Source organism: Corythoichthys intestinalis, chromosome 4 (assembly GCF_030265065.1).
Source record: "Corythoichthys intestinalis isolate RoL2023-P3 chromosome 4, ASM3026506v1, whole genome shotgun sequence".
Taxonomy (NCBI): domain Eukaryota; kingdom Metazoa; phylum Chordata; class Actinopteri; order Syngnathiformes; family Syngnathidae; genus Corythoichthys; species Corythoichthys intestinalis.
In genome coordinates, this window is record NC_080398.1 from 57,667,394 (window position 1) to 57,686,439 (window position 19,046).

Sequence of the window (19,046 nt, forward strand, 5' to 3'; positions counted from 1 at the left end):
ATTTAAATGCAGATACATCTAAACATGTTTATACAGTACAGTAATTTATATGTGTAGGAATATTTTTAGAAAAAAGCAAGTGGAAAAGTAGAACAATTATAAGCGATTATAAGCCGCTACTTTTTTCCCCTCATTTTGAATCCTGTGGTTCATAGTCCAGTGTGGCTTATTTGTTGATTTATTTGGGTTAACACTTTATTTGACAGCGGTGTCAAAAGATTGCCATAAGACCGTCATAATTATGACATGACATTATCATGGGCATTAATGAATGCAGATGTCATTAAGTGTCATCCGGCAAATTATGTCACTAGCTCCATTTATGTCCAGCTCAGATCTGTTACATCCATTCAAAAGTGAGATAATTTCCCAATGACACTAAATTACATCTGTTATTAGCATTTATTAATGCTCATGACAGTGTAATGTCATAATTATAATTGTCTAATGACAGTCTTATGGCGCCACTGTTAAACAAAGTATTACCAAATTCCATAACTAGCAATTAATGAAACAACTAGAACAGTAACCAAAGAAATAATTAGCACAGAACATGAATTTTGATTGTGATTTACATCTGTCGTCCTGCAGTGCATGCTAGGAGGCATGTTGGACGACAATAATGTTGACAGCAGGTGGCAGCAGAGGTTGATTGTCTCCCGTAAGGGAGCAGTGATGGCCAAATGAAGCTTCCTGAAGCAATGAAGCTTTGCAGCCAATTGGTTCAAAGCTTCATGGTGGTTGATTTGACAGTATTATGATGCCGCTGTCAAATAGTGTTACCGCCTATTTTGGTGTATCCTATAATACAGTGAGGACAGCTGTGGCTTATAGTTCAGTGCAGTTTATCTATGAACAAATGCCCTTTTCACGTCAAATTTGGTGTGTGGCGGCTAATAGTCAGGTGCGCTTGATCGTGCGCAAATTACGGTATGTAATGTGAAAGGATACAATCATTATACATGGTTGTAGTTGGCTACAAATGTGTACAGAGTTAAGGTAATGAGTTAAGGCTCGGCAGTTTCATTTACGCAGCAATTCCCTGCAAGGAGGTGTAAACATTATCTATGGGCAAACAAGTACTACTACAAACTACAATGAACTACGACAACCCGGCTCCCACTACTGGCTAACTTGGAACTTACAGGTAACAATAAATAGTTAATTAATGTAATTAATAAGCCCCTAGACAAATATAATGAGAAACAGGGCTCTGAGGTACTACGTGTAGATACACCTAGAATATACCTACAAAATTTCACAGTAATCCACAAACGACATAATGCCAATTGTGTACCCATCATCTCAGGCTGGTTTCTTGAACATTACAATGAGCTCACTGTATTGAAATGGCGTCCTCAGTCACCAGATTTCTATCCAATAGAGCACATTTGGGATGTGGTGGAAGGCAGATTTGCATCATGGATGTGCAGCTGACAAATCTTCAGCACATCCGTGATGTTATCATGTCCATTATGGACCAAACACTCTGAGGAATGTTTCCAGTAACTTGTTGAATCTAGGCCATTAAGGATTAGCAAAATTTTGAAGGCAAAAGGGGCTCTAACCTGCTAGCAAGGTGTGCGTAAGTATATACAAACAGTATATTCGCTGAACATCACACTATTTTTTTGTCAGTTTTATTTTGCACCCAGTTATTAATGTGAAGGCTCTTGACATTAAAATTAACCTTTTATTGTATGAATGAAAGGATTAGAAATAAAGTTATACAGTGGGGCAAATAAGTATTTAGTCAACCACTAATCGTGCAAGTTCTCCCACTTGAAAATATTAGAGAGGCCTGTAATTGTCAACATGGGTAAACCTCAACCATGAGAGACAGAATGTGGAAAAAAAAAAAAAAACAGAAAATCACATTGTTGATTTTTAAAGTATTTATTTGCAAATCATGGTGGAAAATACGTATTTGGGCAATACCAAAAGTTCATCTCAATACTTTGTTATGTACCATTTGTTGGCAATAACGGAGGCCAAACGTTTTCTGTAACTCTTCACAAGCTTTTGACACACTGTTGCTGGTATTTTGGCCCATTCCTAAATGCAGATCTCCTCTCGAGCAGTGATGTTGTGGGGCTGTCGTTGGGCAACACGGACTTTCAACTCCCTCCACAGATTTTCTATGGGGTTGAGATCTGGAGACTGGCTAGGCCACTCCAGGACCTTGAAGTGCTTCTTACGAAACCACTCCTTTGTTGCCCTGGCTGTGTGTTTGGGATCATTGTCATGCTGAAAGACCCAGCCACGTCTCATCTTCAATGCCCTTGCTGATGGAAGGAGATTTTCACTCAAAATCTCTCGATACATGGCCCCATTCATTCTTTCCTTTACACAGATCAGTCGTCCTGGTCCCTTTGCAGAAAAACAGCCCCAAAGCATGATGTTTCCACCCCCATGCTTCACGGTGGGTATGCTGCAATTCAGTATTCTTTTTTCTCCAAACACGAGAACCTGTGTTTCTACCAAAAAGTTATATTTTGGTTTCATCTGACCATAACATATTCTCCTAGTCCTCTTCTGCATCATCCAAATGCTCTTTAGCAAACCGCAGACGGGCCTCGACGTGTACTTTCTTCAGCAGGGGGACATGTCTGGCAGTGCAGGATTTGAGTCCCTGGCAGCACATTGTGTTACTGATAGCAGCCTTTGTTTCTGTGGTCGCAGCTCTCTGTAGGTCATTCACTAAGTCCCCCCGTGTGGTTCGGGAATGTTTGCTCACCCTTCTTGTTATCATTTTGATGCTACGGGACCCAATACTTATTTTCCACCATGATTTGCAAATAAATTCTTTAAAAATCAAACAATGTGATTTTCTGTTGTTTTTTTTTCACATTCTGTCGCTCATGGTTGAGGTTTACCCATGTTGACAATTACATGCCTCTCTAATATTTTCAAGTAGGAGAACTTGCACAATTAGTGGTTGACTACTTATTTGCTCCACTGTATGTCATTTTAAGTCACTATGTCCTTATGCGACGAGACCTTTGTCAGGAACTGTACTAGTATATACAGTGGTATGAAAAAGTATCAACCTTTTGGAATTTCTCACATTTCTGCGTAAAATCACCATAAAATGTGATCTGATCTTCAAAATCAAACAGATGTAAAAACAGTGTCTGCTTTGACTAAAACCACCCAGACATTTATAGGTTTTCATATTTTAATGAGGACACTATGCAAACAATGACAGAAGGGGGAAAATGAGTAAGTGAACCATCACATTTAATATTTTGTGACCCCCCCCTTTGGCAGCAATAACTTCAACCAGACGTTTCCTGTAGCTAGAGCTCAGTATGGCACATCCATCAGGACTAATCTTGGCCCATTCTTCTTTACAAAACTGCTGTAGTTCAGTCAGATTCCTGGGATGTCTGGCATGAATCGCTGTCTATAGGTCATGCCACAGCATCACAATGGGATTCAAGTCTGGACTTTGGCTTGGCCACACCAGAACGTGTATTTTTTTCTTCTGAAACCATTCTGAAGTTGATTTACTTTTGTGTTTCGGATCATTGTCTTGTTGCAGCATTGATCCTCTTTTTAGCTTCAACTCAACAGACGGCCTCAAGTTTTCCTGCAAAACATCCTGATTAATCTTTTGAATTCATTCTTCCATTAATGATTGCAAATTGTCCAGGCCCTTAGGCTGCAAAACAGCCCCAAATAAGGATGCTCCCTCCTCCATGCTTTACAGTGGGGATGAGGTATTGATGTTGGTGAGCCACACATGACGTTGTATGTTACTCCCAATCAATTCAACTTTGGTTTCATCTGTCCACAAAATATTTTGCCAAAACTTCTGTGGAGTGTACAAGTGCCTTTTTGCGAAAATTAAATGATCAACTATATTTTTTTTAGACAGCAGTAGCTTCCTCCGTGGAGTTTTCCCATGAACAACATTCTTGGCCATAGTTTTACATATAGGTGATGTGTGCACAGATATGTTGGACTGTGCCAGTGATTTCAGTAAGTCTTTAGCAGAGACTCTAGGGTTATTTTTTGTTTTTTACCTCTCTGAGTATTCTGCGCTGAACTCTTGGCATCATCTTTGGTGGACGGCCACACCTTGGGAGAGAAGCAACAGTGCCAAACGCTCTCCCTTTGTAAACAAATTCTCTGACTGTCGATTGATGAACATCCAGACTTTTAGAGATTGTTTTGTATCCTTTCCCAGCTTTATACAAATCAACAATCCTTGATCGCTTGACTTCAAACAGCTCTTTTGACAGAGCCATGATGCACATCAGACAATGCTTCTCATCAAGACAATTCTTACCAGGTGTGTGTTTTATTGTAGGCAGGGCAGCTTTAAACTACCTATCAGTGATTGGGCACACATCTAATTTAAATTGTTTGGTAAAAATTGGTTTCAATTGTTCTTTAAGTCTCCTTAAGCACAGGGTTCACAAACATATTTGTCCCCTTCTGTCATTGTTTGCATGCTATCCTCATTAAAACATGAAAACCTATAAATGTTTGGGTGGTTTTAGTTATAGTGGTCACTGTTTTTACATCTGTGCGATTTTGACCAAGATCAGATCACATTTTTTTTTTTAACTGTAATTTTAATAACCACTAGATATCAAATTAAGATATATGACGTCCCTGGGCTACACTGAGTTGACACTTGCGTTCTAATCCATAAAAATAATTAAAAACATAGTTAAAGGAACTGGTAATAATCAGTTTGTTAGTATCATACCAAAAGGCATCTTCACTGCATACACAGTATACAGTATAGCACTATTCCCTATTAATGGCATCTTGCACCAAGTTATTAATGTGAAGGCTCTTGACATTAAAATTTATTTTTTATTGGATGAATGAAATGATTATAAATAAAGTTATATGTTATTTTAAGTCACTATGGCTACGTTCATACTGCAGGTCTTAATGCACGTGTCTGATTTTTTCGTGTTTTTCTGACTCAAGTGAGGCATTAGCTTGACGGTCTGAACGGGACAAGCCGCATAGAAGTGGACCATTTCAAATCCGATCTGGGTCACTTTCGTATATGGTTTGAATCCGATCCGGGCCACATTTTTCCAGAACGTTGCGACGGTTTGAACTGGCAGCAAGTCTCCCAAATCGGAATTCATGCAGCATTTACGTCATCAAAGAGCGAGAGAGATGGCGTGCTACGGTAGCTGTGCAGCTGTCCGTTAGCCTCTAGCTTGCTTTGAACATGGCTTTTGGGGAAGGGTCGGGCTTGGCAATAGTCATAAAAAAATTAAAATGGGTTGAGGATAAGCCTGAGGATGATCGGTTTTCTCTCTGGTCTATATGAGCAATATTTCAAGATTGCTTACATGGTCGAGAGTCGGGGCAAACTGCCCGTATGTGTGTGTGGCATGCGCGGACACATGCGTGCATGTTATCGATATAAGCCTAAACGGGGATTATTTATGTCTGTTATTTGTGTCCTCTTTTTGGAACTCAAAATATGATCGCCCTGCAATGACGGATGACAGCCAGCATGTGTAGTCATTTGTTTTGATGCTTCTGCGCATGCAGGTCTTCTTGCTCAGCGCGTCTCAGACTGCGAATTAATGCGCATGCATAATACTTGAACAGTCTCAATGGACAAAGGCAGTCTGAACGGGCTCGCCAAAAAAACAGATATGACAAAAAAATCGGATTTGTGCATTAAGAACTGCAGTATCTGCAGTTGTAACTGCAATGTAGCCTATGTCCTAATGCGACAAGACTTTTGTCAGGAACTGTGTATATACAGTATATGTACAGTATATATGGCGGAAAACACTCAGGTGACTTGAAGTTCAGCTCTGAGACCCCCAATTTGGCCAAATTTCAAAATTGTCCGATATGCATGTGTGATACATCATTGGAAAGCTTAAAATCTCAATTTTCCGGGGGAGGAAAAAATTTGGACACCGGGGCATTTTTAAAAAAAACATGTTTTTTAAACAGCAAAACCCTATCTGGAGGCGAGAGCAAGCGAGAGCAGAATTACAGACGACACAGCTGGATTTTTGGGGGATTTTATGGGTGAAACATAGTCATATAACAAGGGTCACGATGCAGAAATCGCAGACATCAAGGGGTGGTCGACATTTACTTTTTCATATATTTACCCTTTTACACATTTTGTTTCCAATTTTTTCTTTGTTTGGATCGATTATTTATAATCTAACATATCGGAGGTAGATATGAGGTAGATATCCGTGACTTTTTTACAGACACCGTTATTTTCATTGTAACGTCATTTTTAAAAAAAGTTTAAAACATGCGAGTGAATAATTTTTTAGTCGTTTCTTTTTTTTTTAAACGAAATATTAGACATCAATTAATGATTCAAAACTAAAAATGACAGAAATTTTGAATAATAAATATAATTAATTACCTTTGTTTTGTGGCTAGGTTGAAACAAAAGCGGTTGCGCGACGTCTGTAAACGGGGGTTTTCAGAGTAAAACGGACAAATTGAAAATAGTTTGGGGGCTTAATGCGCCATGAATATGCTACTGCAGCATATAAACATAATGTTCTATCAAACACAACAGTTGTTTTGGCTTGAAATACATCAGTTTTTATAAAGAGGAGTGCAAGAGCAGAAACTGCTTTTTCAGTCTTGTCTGTGTTTTCCGCCATATACATATATACTCTACATATACACTCACCGGCCACTTTATTAGGTACACCTGTCCAACTGCTCGTTAACACTTAATTTCTAATCAGCCAATAACATGGCGGCAACTCAGTGCATTTAGGCATGTAGACATGGTTTAAGGCAATCTCCTGCAGTTCAAACCGAGCATCAGTATGGGGAAGAAAGGTGATTCACACTTGGATGATTTCAAACCACTTTCAGGCACCTGCTGAGTTTTGGGCTGAACACGGGCAACACTATACTGTATGACAAGAATTACGATGTTACCCTATCCTAGACACAAGAGCCTGTGAGAAGCTGATTAGTTGACATGCAAGGAACAGTCTGAAAACACATGAAACTAAGGGGCAATCACAAAGACGAGAAAGAAACGAGAAACACAGGTAAACAAAAGAGGGCCAGGAACAAAAGAAAATGCAGAAACTTAACAATAAGCTTCTCTTCAATTTTATTCATCAACTCTTTCCTATTTGTCTTGGCTGTGGTCCATGCAAAAAAAACAAAAAAAAATTGACCACACCAACCAATGAAGGAGAGGCATTGTGTAAGAAAGAATACGTCTAGCCAGGGTTCTGTTTGAAATTTGACACTAGACAAAAAACATCCCCAAAACCAAAGCACAAATCAAACACACAGTCAAACTTCAAACAAACTCTCATTGTGACAGAGGCTACGTTTACATGGACACTTACTGTCTGATCGGAATAAGGATGATTCATGTACACACCCCATTCGGAATATTCAAACCATAAGCGGATTTTCAGGGGAGGCCAGGCATAACAAAGAAAAACAAAAAAATGAATGAAATGAACAAAAAAAAAGATATTTTTATAATTGGTCGAAATTATTTTTTGAACAGATTATGTGACTAGCACCTTAGACGGTCATTTGTATGCTTAGCCAAAACCATCCGAGGACCGAAAAGGCAAGATGGATAGGCTAACGTAATTTTTTTTTAAACCTAAGCTTTCAAAAGCGACTACTGAGCAAGAACCAAGGATTGAAAATGTGGACCATGAAACGCTAGAGGCCACCGTCAAAATGGTGAGCAGAGTTTCAATTTGCCCCACAAAAGACACTAATTGTACAACAGAGCCACCACCGGTGTCTTGCCAATGTAGTTACCCCCGTCAAATATTGTGCCCCCTGACCGCGGGAGCGCGCACACACACATTAGGTATGAGGGTTGTCGACTTAAACAATTAATTGAAGCCAGAAAAGAGCCACAGTTATATATTTGGACATCGATGTTTACTAAATTGGAAAAACTCCATACAGGACTTGAATTACAGTAAGAACAGTTATAGGTCATCCTGCGAGTAAAACAGTGAAACATTGCCTTTTTTAACGTTCAGTACGTATGTTACGGTATACGACAGAGAAAAAAAAAGGTTGTTGTTTTTTTGATGGATGTGCCATGTTTTAAAACCTCGTAGATTACTACATCACCAAAACACGGAAATCAAGCAAATCAGTGCAGTGCATTGGCTCCACCCACACTGGGGTAACTACATTGGCACGACACCAGTGAGCGTACCATATTCAATGGAGGACGATCTTGGCGAAAAGTATAGCCTAAGCAGCCTGATTTTAGAATTTCCCTCAAGAATGATGGGAAACAAAAAATGCTCATTTTCAACTTATTATAAATATTCTTGTAAGTTAATTTTATTGCCGACACGCGTTTCGGGGGTCATCAACATATTGTACCCCCCCGTCCCAAAAGTCAAACTCCACCTATGATTGGAACCCGATTCAGCCCATTCCGATTAAGAATTTATTCCGAACGAGAGTGGTACTTTATGTTGATTGATAATCTAATCGGCGCACATGTAAACATTTAATTCCAAAATTTTGCAACAAACCATCTTTACTGCACATATCTGACATTAGTATATGCATTTCTGTTATTCCCAGAAGCTAGTAAAAGCAGAGCGAGCGGAAGACAGGGTCGGCGCAAGACTAAACTGACCAGTATCCAAGACAATCACATTGCTTGAGATATCATAAGATCTTACAGTTGTTAAAAGACTTGACAGTAGAAAAAAATTGAATAACACAAACAAAATAACGCTAACATTTAAATTAGAGATGGACGAAGCGATTTAATTTTGACACATAAGTCGCTCAGGCTTCTTCTTCTAATACTATTTTCGGTATATCTGCGCATGTGAAAATAATTTGTTCCGACTAAACGTGCTGTGTCTGACGGTTTATGAAAACAGTGCATCCAATCATAATTTAAATCTGAACATTGATCGGAATAAAGAAATTTTGTCGAAGTGAACATAGCCACTGCAGGTTTCCACCTCAAAGTTGGCACCCCATCAGACGGAAACTTATATAAAAATGATCGTTTGTGCTCCATTTGTGCTTGTTTGTGCTGTAATAAGTTCTGTTTGTGCTGATATTGTTTCTAAGATATTTACAATTCTTTTATAGGTCAATTTGACTTCTACCAGTCCCCCATTTTGATTAAAAAAGGCAATAAATCGTGTCATCATTTATGCTTCATTTGTGGCACTTTCTTGAGATATTATTTCGAGTGATGACGTCACATAGCCCCCAATCTACAGCGGAACGGAACTGCAATGGTGCCATTCGTTTGTGCTACATTTGTGCTCGCTTGTGTTGTACAAACTTTCATTTGTTCTGCTATCGTTTTATAGAAATTGATATATTAATTTCGAATGATGACATCAATCGCAGCCCTTCTGTCGCTGCTGACAGAGCGTACCAACTTTCTCAATAAAAGAGGAGTGTCCCAACAACTAGCGTTGTAAACGTAGCACAACGAGGGTGCATTTTTCGGGTCCATTTTGCAGTAAATAGGGGACTGTGAGTCACGTCATCGTTCGAAAATAATATCTCAAGCCCCCCTAATTACTGAAAAATGTACCCGAAGGTGTGCCATTAGTATGTGCTATGTTTGCACTAGTTTAAACTGACCATATTTTGATTTCCAAAAAAAGAGAACACTTGGCCCGGCCTCGAGTTACTTGAATATTACTTGAAGTTCACTCAAAGATGCCTATCACTTTACTGTAATATATTTAAAGTGTGCCTCCTCCGTCTGGATGGAAGAAATTCAAATTCAGTTATATTATATATATATTATATACAGTATATAGACAACAACAAACAAACAACCAAAAAACAAATAATGATAAAAAAAAATAATATAAAGCAGACCCTTGGAAATGTAGTCTCCAGTCAGTACATACACACACACACACACACACACACACACACACACACACACACACACACACACACACACACACACACACACGCACACACACACAGTAGGCTATGTGCCAACTAAATTTTTAATAAATTACTATCACAACAATTGTCGTTGACAAATTGTTATTCCCACTCAATTGTTATTCTCATTCAATGTTCTAGATTGCACGCAAACAATAACCGAAATAAACTGACAAACTATTCAACCAGCATGTTTCCAAACGAAGCAATTCAAAACTACATTTCCCATAATGCCTAGCGCGGCTTAGCTCACTGATAGCTACCCAATTAGCGAGTACCTGGAGCCGAGGCAAAATCAAACTTTGTTATAAAAGTTAACAATCATCGGCAGCGCAACGATGCGACATCAAATGGGATTTTACAAATCATGCCAGTATAAAGCTCCGACAGAAGTCAACATTTGCCATTATATTTATCGTAATAAACCTAATAAAACCCGGCCGGACGCTACAATGTGAAACGAGGACTTGTCCAGGCAAAAGAGGACGTTTGGTCACCCTATGCTAGTTGTTGGGATACTCCTAGGTTATTGAGGGAATTGGTACCCTCCGTCAGGCGTGGGAGTTGAATACCGAAAAGCAGCGAATGACGTCATCACTGGGAATTAATATCTCAATATCTATGAAATGATAGGTTTTTACAGCACAAACAAGTACAAACGTGCAGTCATCACTTGAAATTGATATCTCAATATCTCAAAAACGTTTACACAATGAAAATTGTTACAGCACAAATGAAGCATAAACGATTGACACAATTTTTTGGCCATTTTTAAGCAAAATGGGGCTGGTTGACCTCAGATTGACCTATGAAAGAATTGTAAATGACTCAAAAACAATAACAGCACAAACGAAACTTTTTACAGCACAAACAAGCACAAACGGAGCACAAATGATTGACATCATTTTTATATAAGTCTGTGTCTGATGAAGGGCCAACTTCATGGGTGTTAGGTTTCCTACGTAAACTTGTTGGTAGTGCATTACGTCAGACTACAAGAAGTTTTAGCAAGCAATTGAATGTTCTTTTTGGAAAGAAAGGGGTGATTTTTTTTTTTTCCACTTGCTTTGCTAGGTTTGAATACTTTATGTAGTCTTCCGAAGCATCACGTAGTGGTGAAGTAACATGTCCAAGGCTGCGTATGTGGGTTTGCCAGCCAGTGAGGGGAATTTACGACCCCTACACCATCACCCGACGCTTCTGAAGAAGACTATGGGCAGTAGCCAAAACTAGTAAAGCTGAGGAAAAAAATCACTTTCCAAAAAGAAAATTAAATTGTGTGTACGCATTTTTCGAAGAGTATGAACCTTTTCCACATACAAGAAATTTTGTCGTTCCCAACAAAATATAGAGCTTCATAATGGTGGTCTTAAATAGCAGAACCAACTAGAAGTGAGAGAGGATAGATGCAGGGGAGGATGAAGAGGGAGAGACAAGTGGCTCAGACAAAATTGGAGAGTCATATCGCATGATAGAGTGGTTGAAAAGAGGACGTGCAGAACAGATGAGAATGAAAGAGAAGATGGCAGTGTAGACAATTGCGTAATAGATAAGACAACTTGAGGAAAAGAGTGACAGGGCAAGTCACCGAGGACTTTCTAATTGACACTTGGAAAAAAAGGGGAAAAGGCTCTAAACAAAGAAAGATCATGTCGGTTTGAATTTTCAATCAGACCTCTATACCTTTAATTGCCACCCCCACCTCTCACCACCGTCTAGACTCGACCAGAACAAGTTGTTCCTGTGTAAGGAAGAAGAGAAAATGCAGTATCATTAAGTTGCTCCCTGCCAAAGGGGCAAATCATAGGGTCTGACACAAGGAGATGGCCTGCAAAATGCTTGTTACTTGCAATAGTCTGAACTGCTTGTCTTCTAAGTGTTGATTACCTGCAATAAAACAAAAGAGTTGTACACCACGCCAAGAGGTGGCTGAGTTTACAAAAGAACAATAGTTTCCAGCCTATCTCATATCTCGTGCAAGGACAAATGGGAAAAAAAAAAAAAAAAAAAAAAAACACTAAGTAAGAATCTAAGTTAATTGTTTTCTCTATGGCCACCATAGTAGGTGAGACCAGACAGGGTCCCGGATCAGTAGTTATTGAAATGTCTATACGCGCACTAAAATAGATTTTAATCACCTTTATTTATAGGCTCCCATTTTCTTGATTAAGGGCTTTTTGATTGATGTTTGTGATTTTTTTTTAGCATGTGCAGTATGTGTATACAGTACAGTATGCAATATTATGGGAATACATAATACATAAGGTTTGTTTTCGAGTTTTAGTCATGAGTTATTTGCAATGTTGTTAATAATGGCGTTAGAGTATAACAGTTTTTCTAACTGCGTAATTTTTTTCAGTCATGAGTCATAGACTTCATACTGATATTAACGGGTCAGATTCGACCTTCACTGTGCAACGCCTTCAAGTCGGGGGACATCCCACAATCCACTTCAGTTATTCACAGTCGGTCGCAGTGGAAAATGCAGCGAGCCAACGCCGGTTTTATATTGAAAAAGTACGAAAGCTGTACCGCAAACAAACAGGAAGGATTGTCTCATTTGTTCAAGGATTCAAGGTAATTATTATATTTTTCGTTTTTTAACAAGAATTTTCAACGCAAAAAGCTCTTTGTTGTAAGGCTGCTGCCACATTGTCTAACAGACTAGCATCGTACTTTGACATATTTACGTAAAACAAATGCTAACTGCACGTTTTTTTTTTTTTTTTTTTGCTTTTAACCAAGAATCGAGACTGTTTTATGACCATATCTATAAAGAATTCAGGGATTCAAGTATTTATTCACAAGAATTTTCACCGGAAAAGCTCTGTTTCCATATGGCGGCCGCCACATTGACGAACAAACTAGCATTGTACTTTGACATATTTGCGTAAAATAAATGCTAAATGCATGTTGTTTTTTTTTGCTTTTAACCAAGAACCAAGACTATTTTACATCTATACCTATAAAGAATTCAGGGATTTAAGCATTTCTTTACAAGAATTTTCACCTGAAAAGCTATATTTACATAAGGCGGTCGCTACATTGCCTAACAGACTAGCATCATACTTCGACATATTTACGTTAAATAAATGCTAACTGGACGGTTTTTTGCTTTTAACCAAGAATTGAGACTGTTTTACGCCCATATCTATAAAAAATAAAGAGATTTTTTCACGCCCATATCTATAAAAAATAAAGAGATTAAAGCATTTATTCCCAAGAATTTTCACGGGAAAAGCTCTGTTTACATATGGCGGCCGCCACATTGACTGACAGACCAGCATCATACTTCGACATATTTACGTAAAATAAACGCTAACTGCACGGTTTTTTGCTTTTAACAAAGAACCGAGACTGTTTTACATCCATATCTATAAAGAATTCAGGGATTTAAGCATTTGTTCACAAGAATTTTTACCGGAAAAGCTCTGTTTACATATGGCGGCCGCCACATTGACTGACAGACTAGCATCGTACTTCGACATAGTTACATAAAGTAAATGTAAACTGCCTTTTACGTCCATATCTATAAAGAATTCAGGCGATTTAAGCATTTATTCACAAGAATTTTCTTTGTGATTCCACTCGGTCAGCTTTGACGGCCATCCCAACAATGCAGCCCCCCTGTTAATCGGCCCTGCGCCCCGTGTCCTGTCAATATCATTATGAAGTCTATGCGTAAGTAATCTTATAAATTACTTTTCCCATCTGTGCAACGCCGTTACCGTTACTGAGAAGGGGTGGGTAACTACAATTTGGTTGAATGAAGCGCGAGTTGTTGACAACTGGTTTTGTCACACATTAGCTGCCTCCGGCCTGGATAGAGCAGAGCGGGAGGGCGGAGGAGGGAGCGGAGTGGTGATGCCGATGCAACCGCGATGATGTTTGGCTAGGTGGGCAGCTCATGCCCTCCTTAGTACCGGTGTTCTGTCGAATTAAACTCCCCATTGTTGGCAGCAGCTTAACTCAATGGCAGGAACTATCAGTGCAAGCTGTCACGTCGAACAAATCTACCTTACGTTTAGACACGTTTATATTAGATACTTCCACTGTTGAAACACTAATAGGTTTATGGGTAGCAGTGGGACAGTTAACCAGGCAAATAACCTCTTGGAAATTATATTGCAGTAGCATTAGCAGGCTTATAAATTACTTTAACTAATATTCTACTATCGTTAGCATTTTTTATAAACAAGTTTCCGAGGTACTTCCGCATTTCTGCTCGCGACTTCTGTTTTCCACGTTCGCTAACAAAAACAACCATGGAGCTGGAGTGACATTCCCCATCAAAATCCCTCAAAAAAGACCATTTAGACATCCCGCATCCATCTGCCATTGTCACAACATTGGAGGACAACATGTTCATGAAGGCATATGTGGAACCAAGTCCAAGTCACATAGACCGGGTGTTTGTGTAGCTATATTGCCGCTGTGTTATGGAAGGTACGTTCCTCCTATGCCTACATTGTCATGTGTCCAGTGCTCCAAAAATGCTACAGCTAAAATCTTGCGCATGAGACGACTTGTTGTCGTTGATATTGTTATTCTGATGATGATTGTAATTATGATGATGTTTAATATTATTTACTAGAATTACTGTACTGCTGTGGCTGCAACACATTCTATCTGCTGCTAGCCTGTTGCTAATCGGTATTTGGATGGCTGAATTATGTTCAATTTGACTACAATTCTGTGTTTTGCGTCACAGCTGAGACATCATTAGCTTTGCTAAATATAGTTATACAACGATAAAGAAATGAAAAAACCAACACTCATCTACTACAGGTAATACACGGGCCTCTTACCCTAAATGCATAAGTGCAAATGTTACAAGTTTTCGTTCGTTTGTTTATAGGTGGAAAAACGCTGTTAGGCAAGGGAGAACAACTTGATGTGCCTCACAACAACACTTTTTGTACATTTGTACATCATACAAATATCGAGACTACGTACATTCTACTTTGATGATTCGACTTATGCTCCACCTTCGTTAATATTTTTCTAGTAATTTTGTAAATTGTGATTTATTGACCTGTTTTGCACATGCGCCAATCATTTTAAATAGAACAAGAAATGGGATCATGTTGTCCAAAAGTTTTATTGTAATCACTATCTGCAATTAAAAAGAATGACATACTATATGTGTTTATATGTACATGTGTTATGATCTCAAAATACCCTAACTACAATCTAACAGGATGAAAAATACCTTTCAGCATTTTCTTGTAGCAAAATCGTGGCAACACTTCTGCATTCTGCAACTGTTAAATTTGTAATTTAGCCTTATTTTGGTCACTTAAGTGGCTGGCGTATCAATCTACACCTCATGTTAACACAGGCTGCACGGATTGTTAGAATTTGATCCACGAACGATCAATGAAATTATACGAATAAAAGCACAGCACAAAAAGTCTCAGAGCCTCAGCTGCATCGTGCTGAATCCATTTTTGGAGATTCTGTGGGTTCGTCTGGTTTGATTTAGCAGTTTTAACTGTGTATACACACTGCTTACTTCAACCGCACTTAATGTTGTTCTGTCCAAACCGGAAGCTGTGGCAGAAAATGTCAAAGATGGCGCCGCCCATGTTTCACCCAGGAAACTTTTCTATAGGTTCAGTGGTCAAAAGGCACAATAAAATGAATGTACTTTAAAAATGTTACTCGCAGCAACAACAAAAGCAACAACGCTGTAGTCAAAATGGTAAACTAACTCAACGGACATTTGACCTTTATCCACTAATCGCCATTAATTATTTTTTGCGGGGGAGGGCTCTAAACACAAATTGCATGACCTTGCACATTCAATGGTTTTAATCATGATATATCTCACCAGTAGCCTGTCACAGTGTTCAGACTAATTGCAGTTCTTGCTTCAAAACAATGTGTTTGAAGTGCTTTAAGTAGTTCTTTTAAGTAAGGCGCTTTTTTATTTTCATGTCATTTCCTTCTGGCAGAGTGCAAGTTTCACTGCACCAATGGGAATTGTTTGCGTCTGGGCTCACTGATCTGCAATCAGCTCAATAATTGTGGGGACAACAGCGATGAGGAAAACTGTCCTGTGGTCACCCAACATCCTCCACCAGGCATCTTCAACTGTGAGTGCTGAACAAAGCTACTTACTTTTACTTTTTTGTCTCTCCTTTAATATGAACATCTCACACATGTAATGTGGTTCCTTTTCCAATCGTTGTGTCTTCCTCTAAAACGATTCGGCTTTTCTATTGTTTGAAATCAACTGTTAAAAACATTTGAGCAGAAAAATGTGCAGAATCGTGACTAAGTTGACTGTACTGTATATATTTTTCAAAATTAGATGAGAACGCATAATTGATTACAACTATATGACATGTCTGGAGGGGTTTTAAAGTTTTCTTTGCTGGCCTAAACACTATAGGGAAAAATCGATTAAATCTGATTAGTTTTATTTACATCAGTCTATTATCGTTGTTTTACAGTGTCTCTCTGTTGACACTGTCCACCTCTAGTTGTGTGTGCGTGCTGCCATGTAAATTCAATCTGCCCAGAGCCTTCAGATTCCTGAGTGCTGGCTCATGCCACATACACTTCATAATGAGGATAATTTGATATTAGATTCACTAGTCGTAAACCCTTTCTTGGTCTAAGAGGGTTGTCAGTATGTTTCCCTCCTTTGAGAGGTTGAGATTAATCTTTCTACGTTTACTCCTTTGATTGGTTGGGCAATAGGGGTTCAACTAACGATTATTTCTATAACCGATTAATCGTTTAAACCGATCAATCGGACAATGAATTAAACGATTAATCAGATTAATGTCACTTTTCTCAAATACCTTCACAATTTAACTTGAAGTTGTTTTAGGCATGTTGTAAGTAACAATGAAGACTAAATGTATGACTATTTCCTTAAAAAAAATTATTACAGCTTCCTGTACTGTCGCCTACAACAGCATTGTTTTAAGAACATAAAATTTGTTAAGTTTTAAATGAAGGTTCTGAGTATAAAACATAAAAATAATTTCTTAGGACACAAATCAGACACAAAAAAAAAAAAAAAAAAGAAGTGCTGCTGATTGACATTTTGTTTCCTTTTAGGCAAAATGCTGATTTAAATTGTGTCAATGACTCACTTATTTTCTTTAAACAAACTAAACAACAAACTCAAATAATGAGGAGGCAGACTATAATGAATCAGTTTTCTTTATCAAACAGTTGTTCTAAAATACAATCTAAATCCAACTTCAAAGCACACTCTCTTGTATGACAGACATAGCTATCTTGCTTAATAGGTGGTTGCATTTACCTGAGCTCTTAATGAAATATTAATGAGATTCCTTCTAATAGTTGGTACTATTTCTGATGTCATGTTATTGTCCTAGGTAGCGTTGTTGTGAGACCAAAATGAGACCAAGACTGAGAGCAAGATATTTTTTGGGAAGTCTAGCCTATGACATGACCAGTTATGTCACTAGACCTAATACAATACTTGGGCACTGGCGAGCAATCAAAAAGATAAAAAATAAAATAAGATAGCACTTATCATAAAATGTCAGAAATAGCGCTTTAAATTATATATAATAAAACTAAAATATGTTTGTGTGGAAAGAGTGACAGTATTTTGTTTTTCATCCATTTTCAAAATCAAAATTGGGACTTGTTGATAGTCAATTCACCTCGACTCATGCTCATCAACTTCCATCTCCTCCTGCACTCTGGCGCTTGACTTTGTCGGGACAGAAATGGGGATATATCACTGTAACTATTATGCAATAAATCAGTGTCTCCCAACTGGTGTGTTGTGATCTAAATGTGGTTTATGTTCCCTAGGTGGGTTACCTAGCTTACCTCTATCATTGCTCCTTGATTTATCTTTGCTTGCTGCGAGCAAATATCTTTCTAATATCCATTTGCAAGAGTAATGCTGATTGAATTAAATAGAAATAAAAAAATAATACAACTTGTTACAAATTATAGGGACTGCACTAACAAATAAAATGCTTGTAATACAGCTAGAAATTATGATGAGCACACATAATTCATACGGATGCATTCTATACATTTTGGTCATATACTGTAAATGGCAAAAAAAAAACCATCAGTCTTGATACAGATCAAATACCTTGTATTATATTAACACAATATTAGGCAAAGTTCTAGACTGAGAGCCTCTCACTCATTTAATTGTCATTCTATTCATAGCCAGTTAGCTAACATACAGCAGATAATCTGCTACTTCAATTTGTAACCAGAGTAGTTTATCGCAGTTAACTGCCTGCTACGTAAAGTTGAACCGTTTAAATTCACAATTCATAGGAATAGGCGACCAAAGAAACATGGGCAGTTTTTCTGGCACTAACCTGTAAAGCAGATTGGAAGACACAATTTAAACAGTCGACTGTATGATAAAAGCACACGCGCCGTTATATTAATGCTGCAGCTTTTTATCACTTTATGTCGTATTTTTGGTTGGTGCAAATTACCATTTATTTTGTTCATATGTTTGCTGTGAGTCTGTGACTTATATACATTTATACTTCAAATATATGAAGAATAAAGCACAGGTTTGGTGTCCAAAGAGTTGACAGACAGTTGACACATTTGATACATCATCAGTGATTGAGAGTGCCTCGTTGCTTTTATGATAACGTGTTTACCATCAAGGCTTCCAACGCAGTTTGGGAAGTTCCATAGCCGCCAGAAATCTGCTATGACTTCCCACTGGCTGGTTGTAGAACATGGCAAAAAATCAGGCTGGAAGCTGTCCACAATGCTTTGAAAACCTCGGACAAAACGCTGGACACAGTGCTCCACGCCAGTTTGAAGCTAGCCGCCACAGCTTTCTGGCTTCCACCCCAGGCTAGAATTCGTAATGTGACTGCCAATCCCTGTGCGGCATCAACAGGCATGGTTTGCTTTGTCTGGTGCAATAGCAAAGGCTGTATACCGGTCCGTTGACATTCGAAAGTGCATTTCCACATCGAGACGCAGTGGGCAAACCAGTGTTGTAAATTCACTGGTTCTCAACCTCAACTGGTTTAGTGGTCAGACAGACCACATCTGCAACATTGTTCTGTGTCGCCTACGCCTCAACATTTGTATGATCAACATTAGTTGTTCAATGTTGATGAGCTGAAGCGTTCCGTGTCTGTTAC

General features: G+C 38.5%; 1 protein-coding gene across 2 annotated transcripts in view; it reads left to right on the forward strand.

Moving 5' to 3' along the window:
• LOC130914511 (low-density lipoprotein receptor class A domain-containing protein 4-like) overlaps nt 1-19,046 on the forward strand; it is a 450,713-nt gene that overhangs the window by 156,738 nt on the left and 274,929 nt on the right. For both annotated transcript variants that reach the window (XM_057833769.1, XM_057833770.1), the window contains one exon: nt 15,873-16,013. In XM_057833769.1, the coding sequence (XP_057689752.1) occupies nt 15,873-16,013 (141 nt within the window). The remainder of the gene's footprint in view (nt 1-15,872; nt 16,014-19,046) is intronic.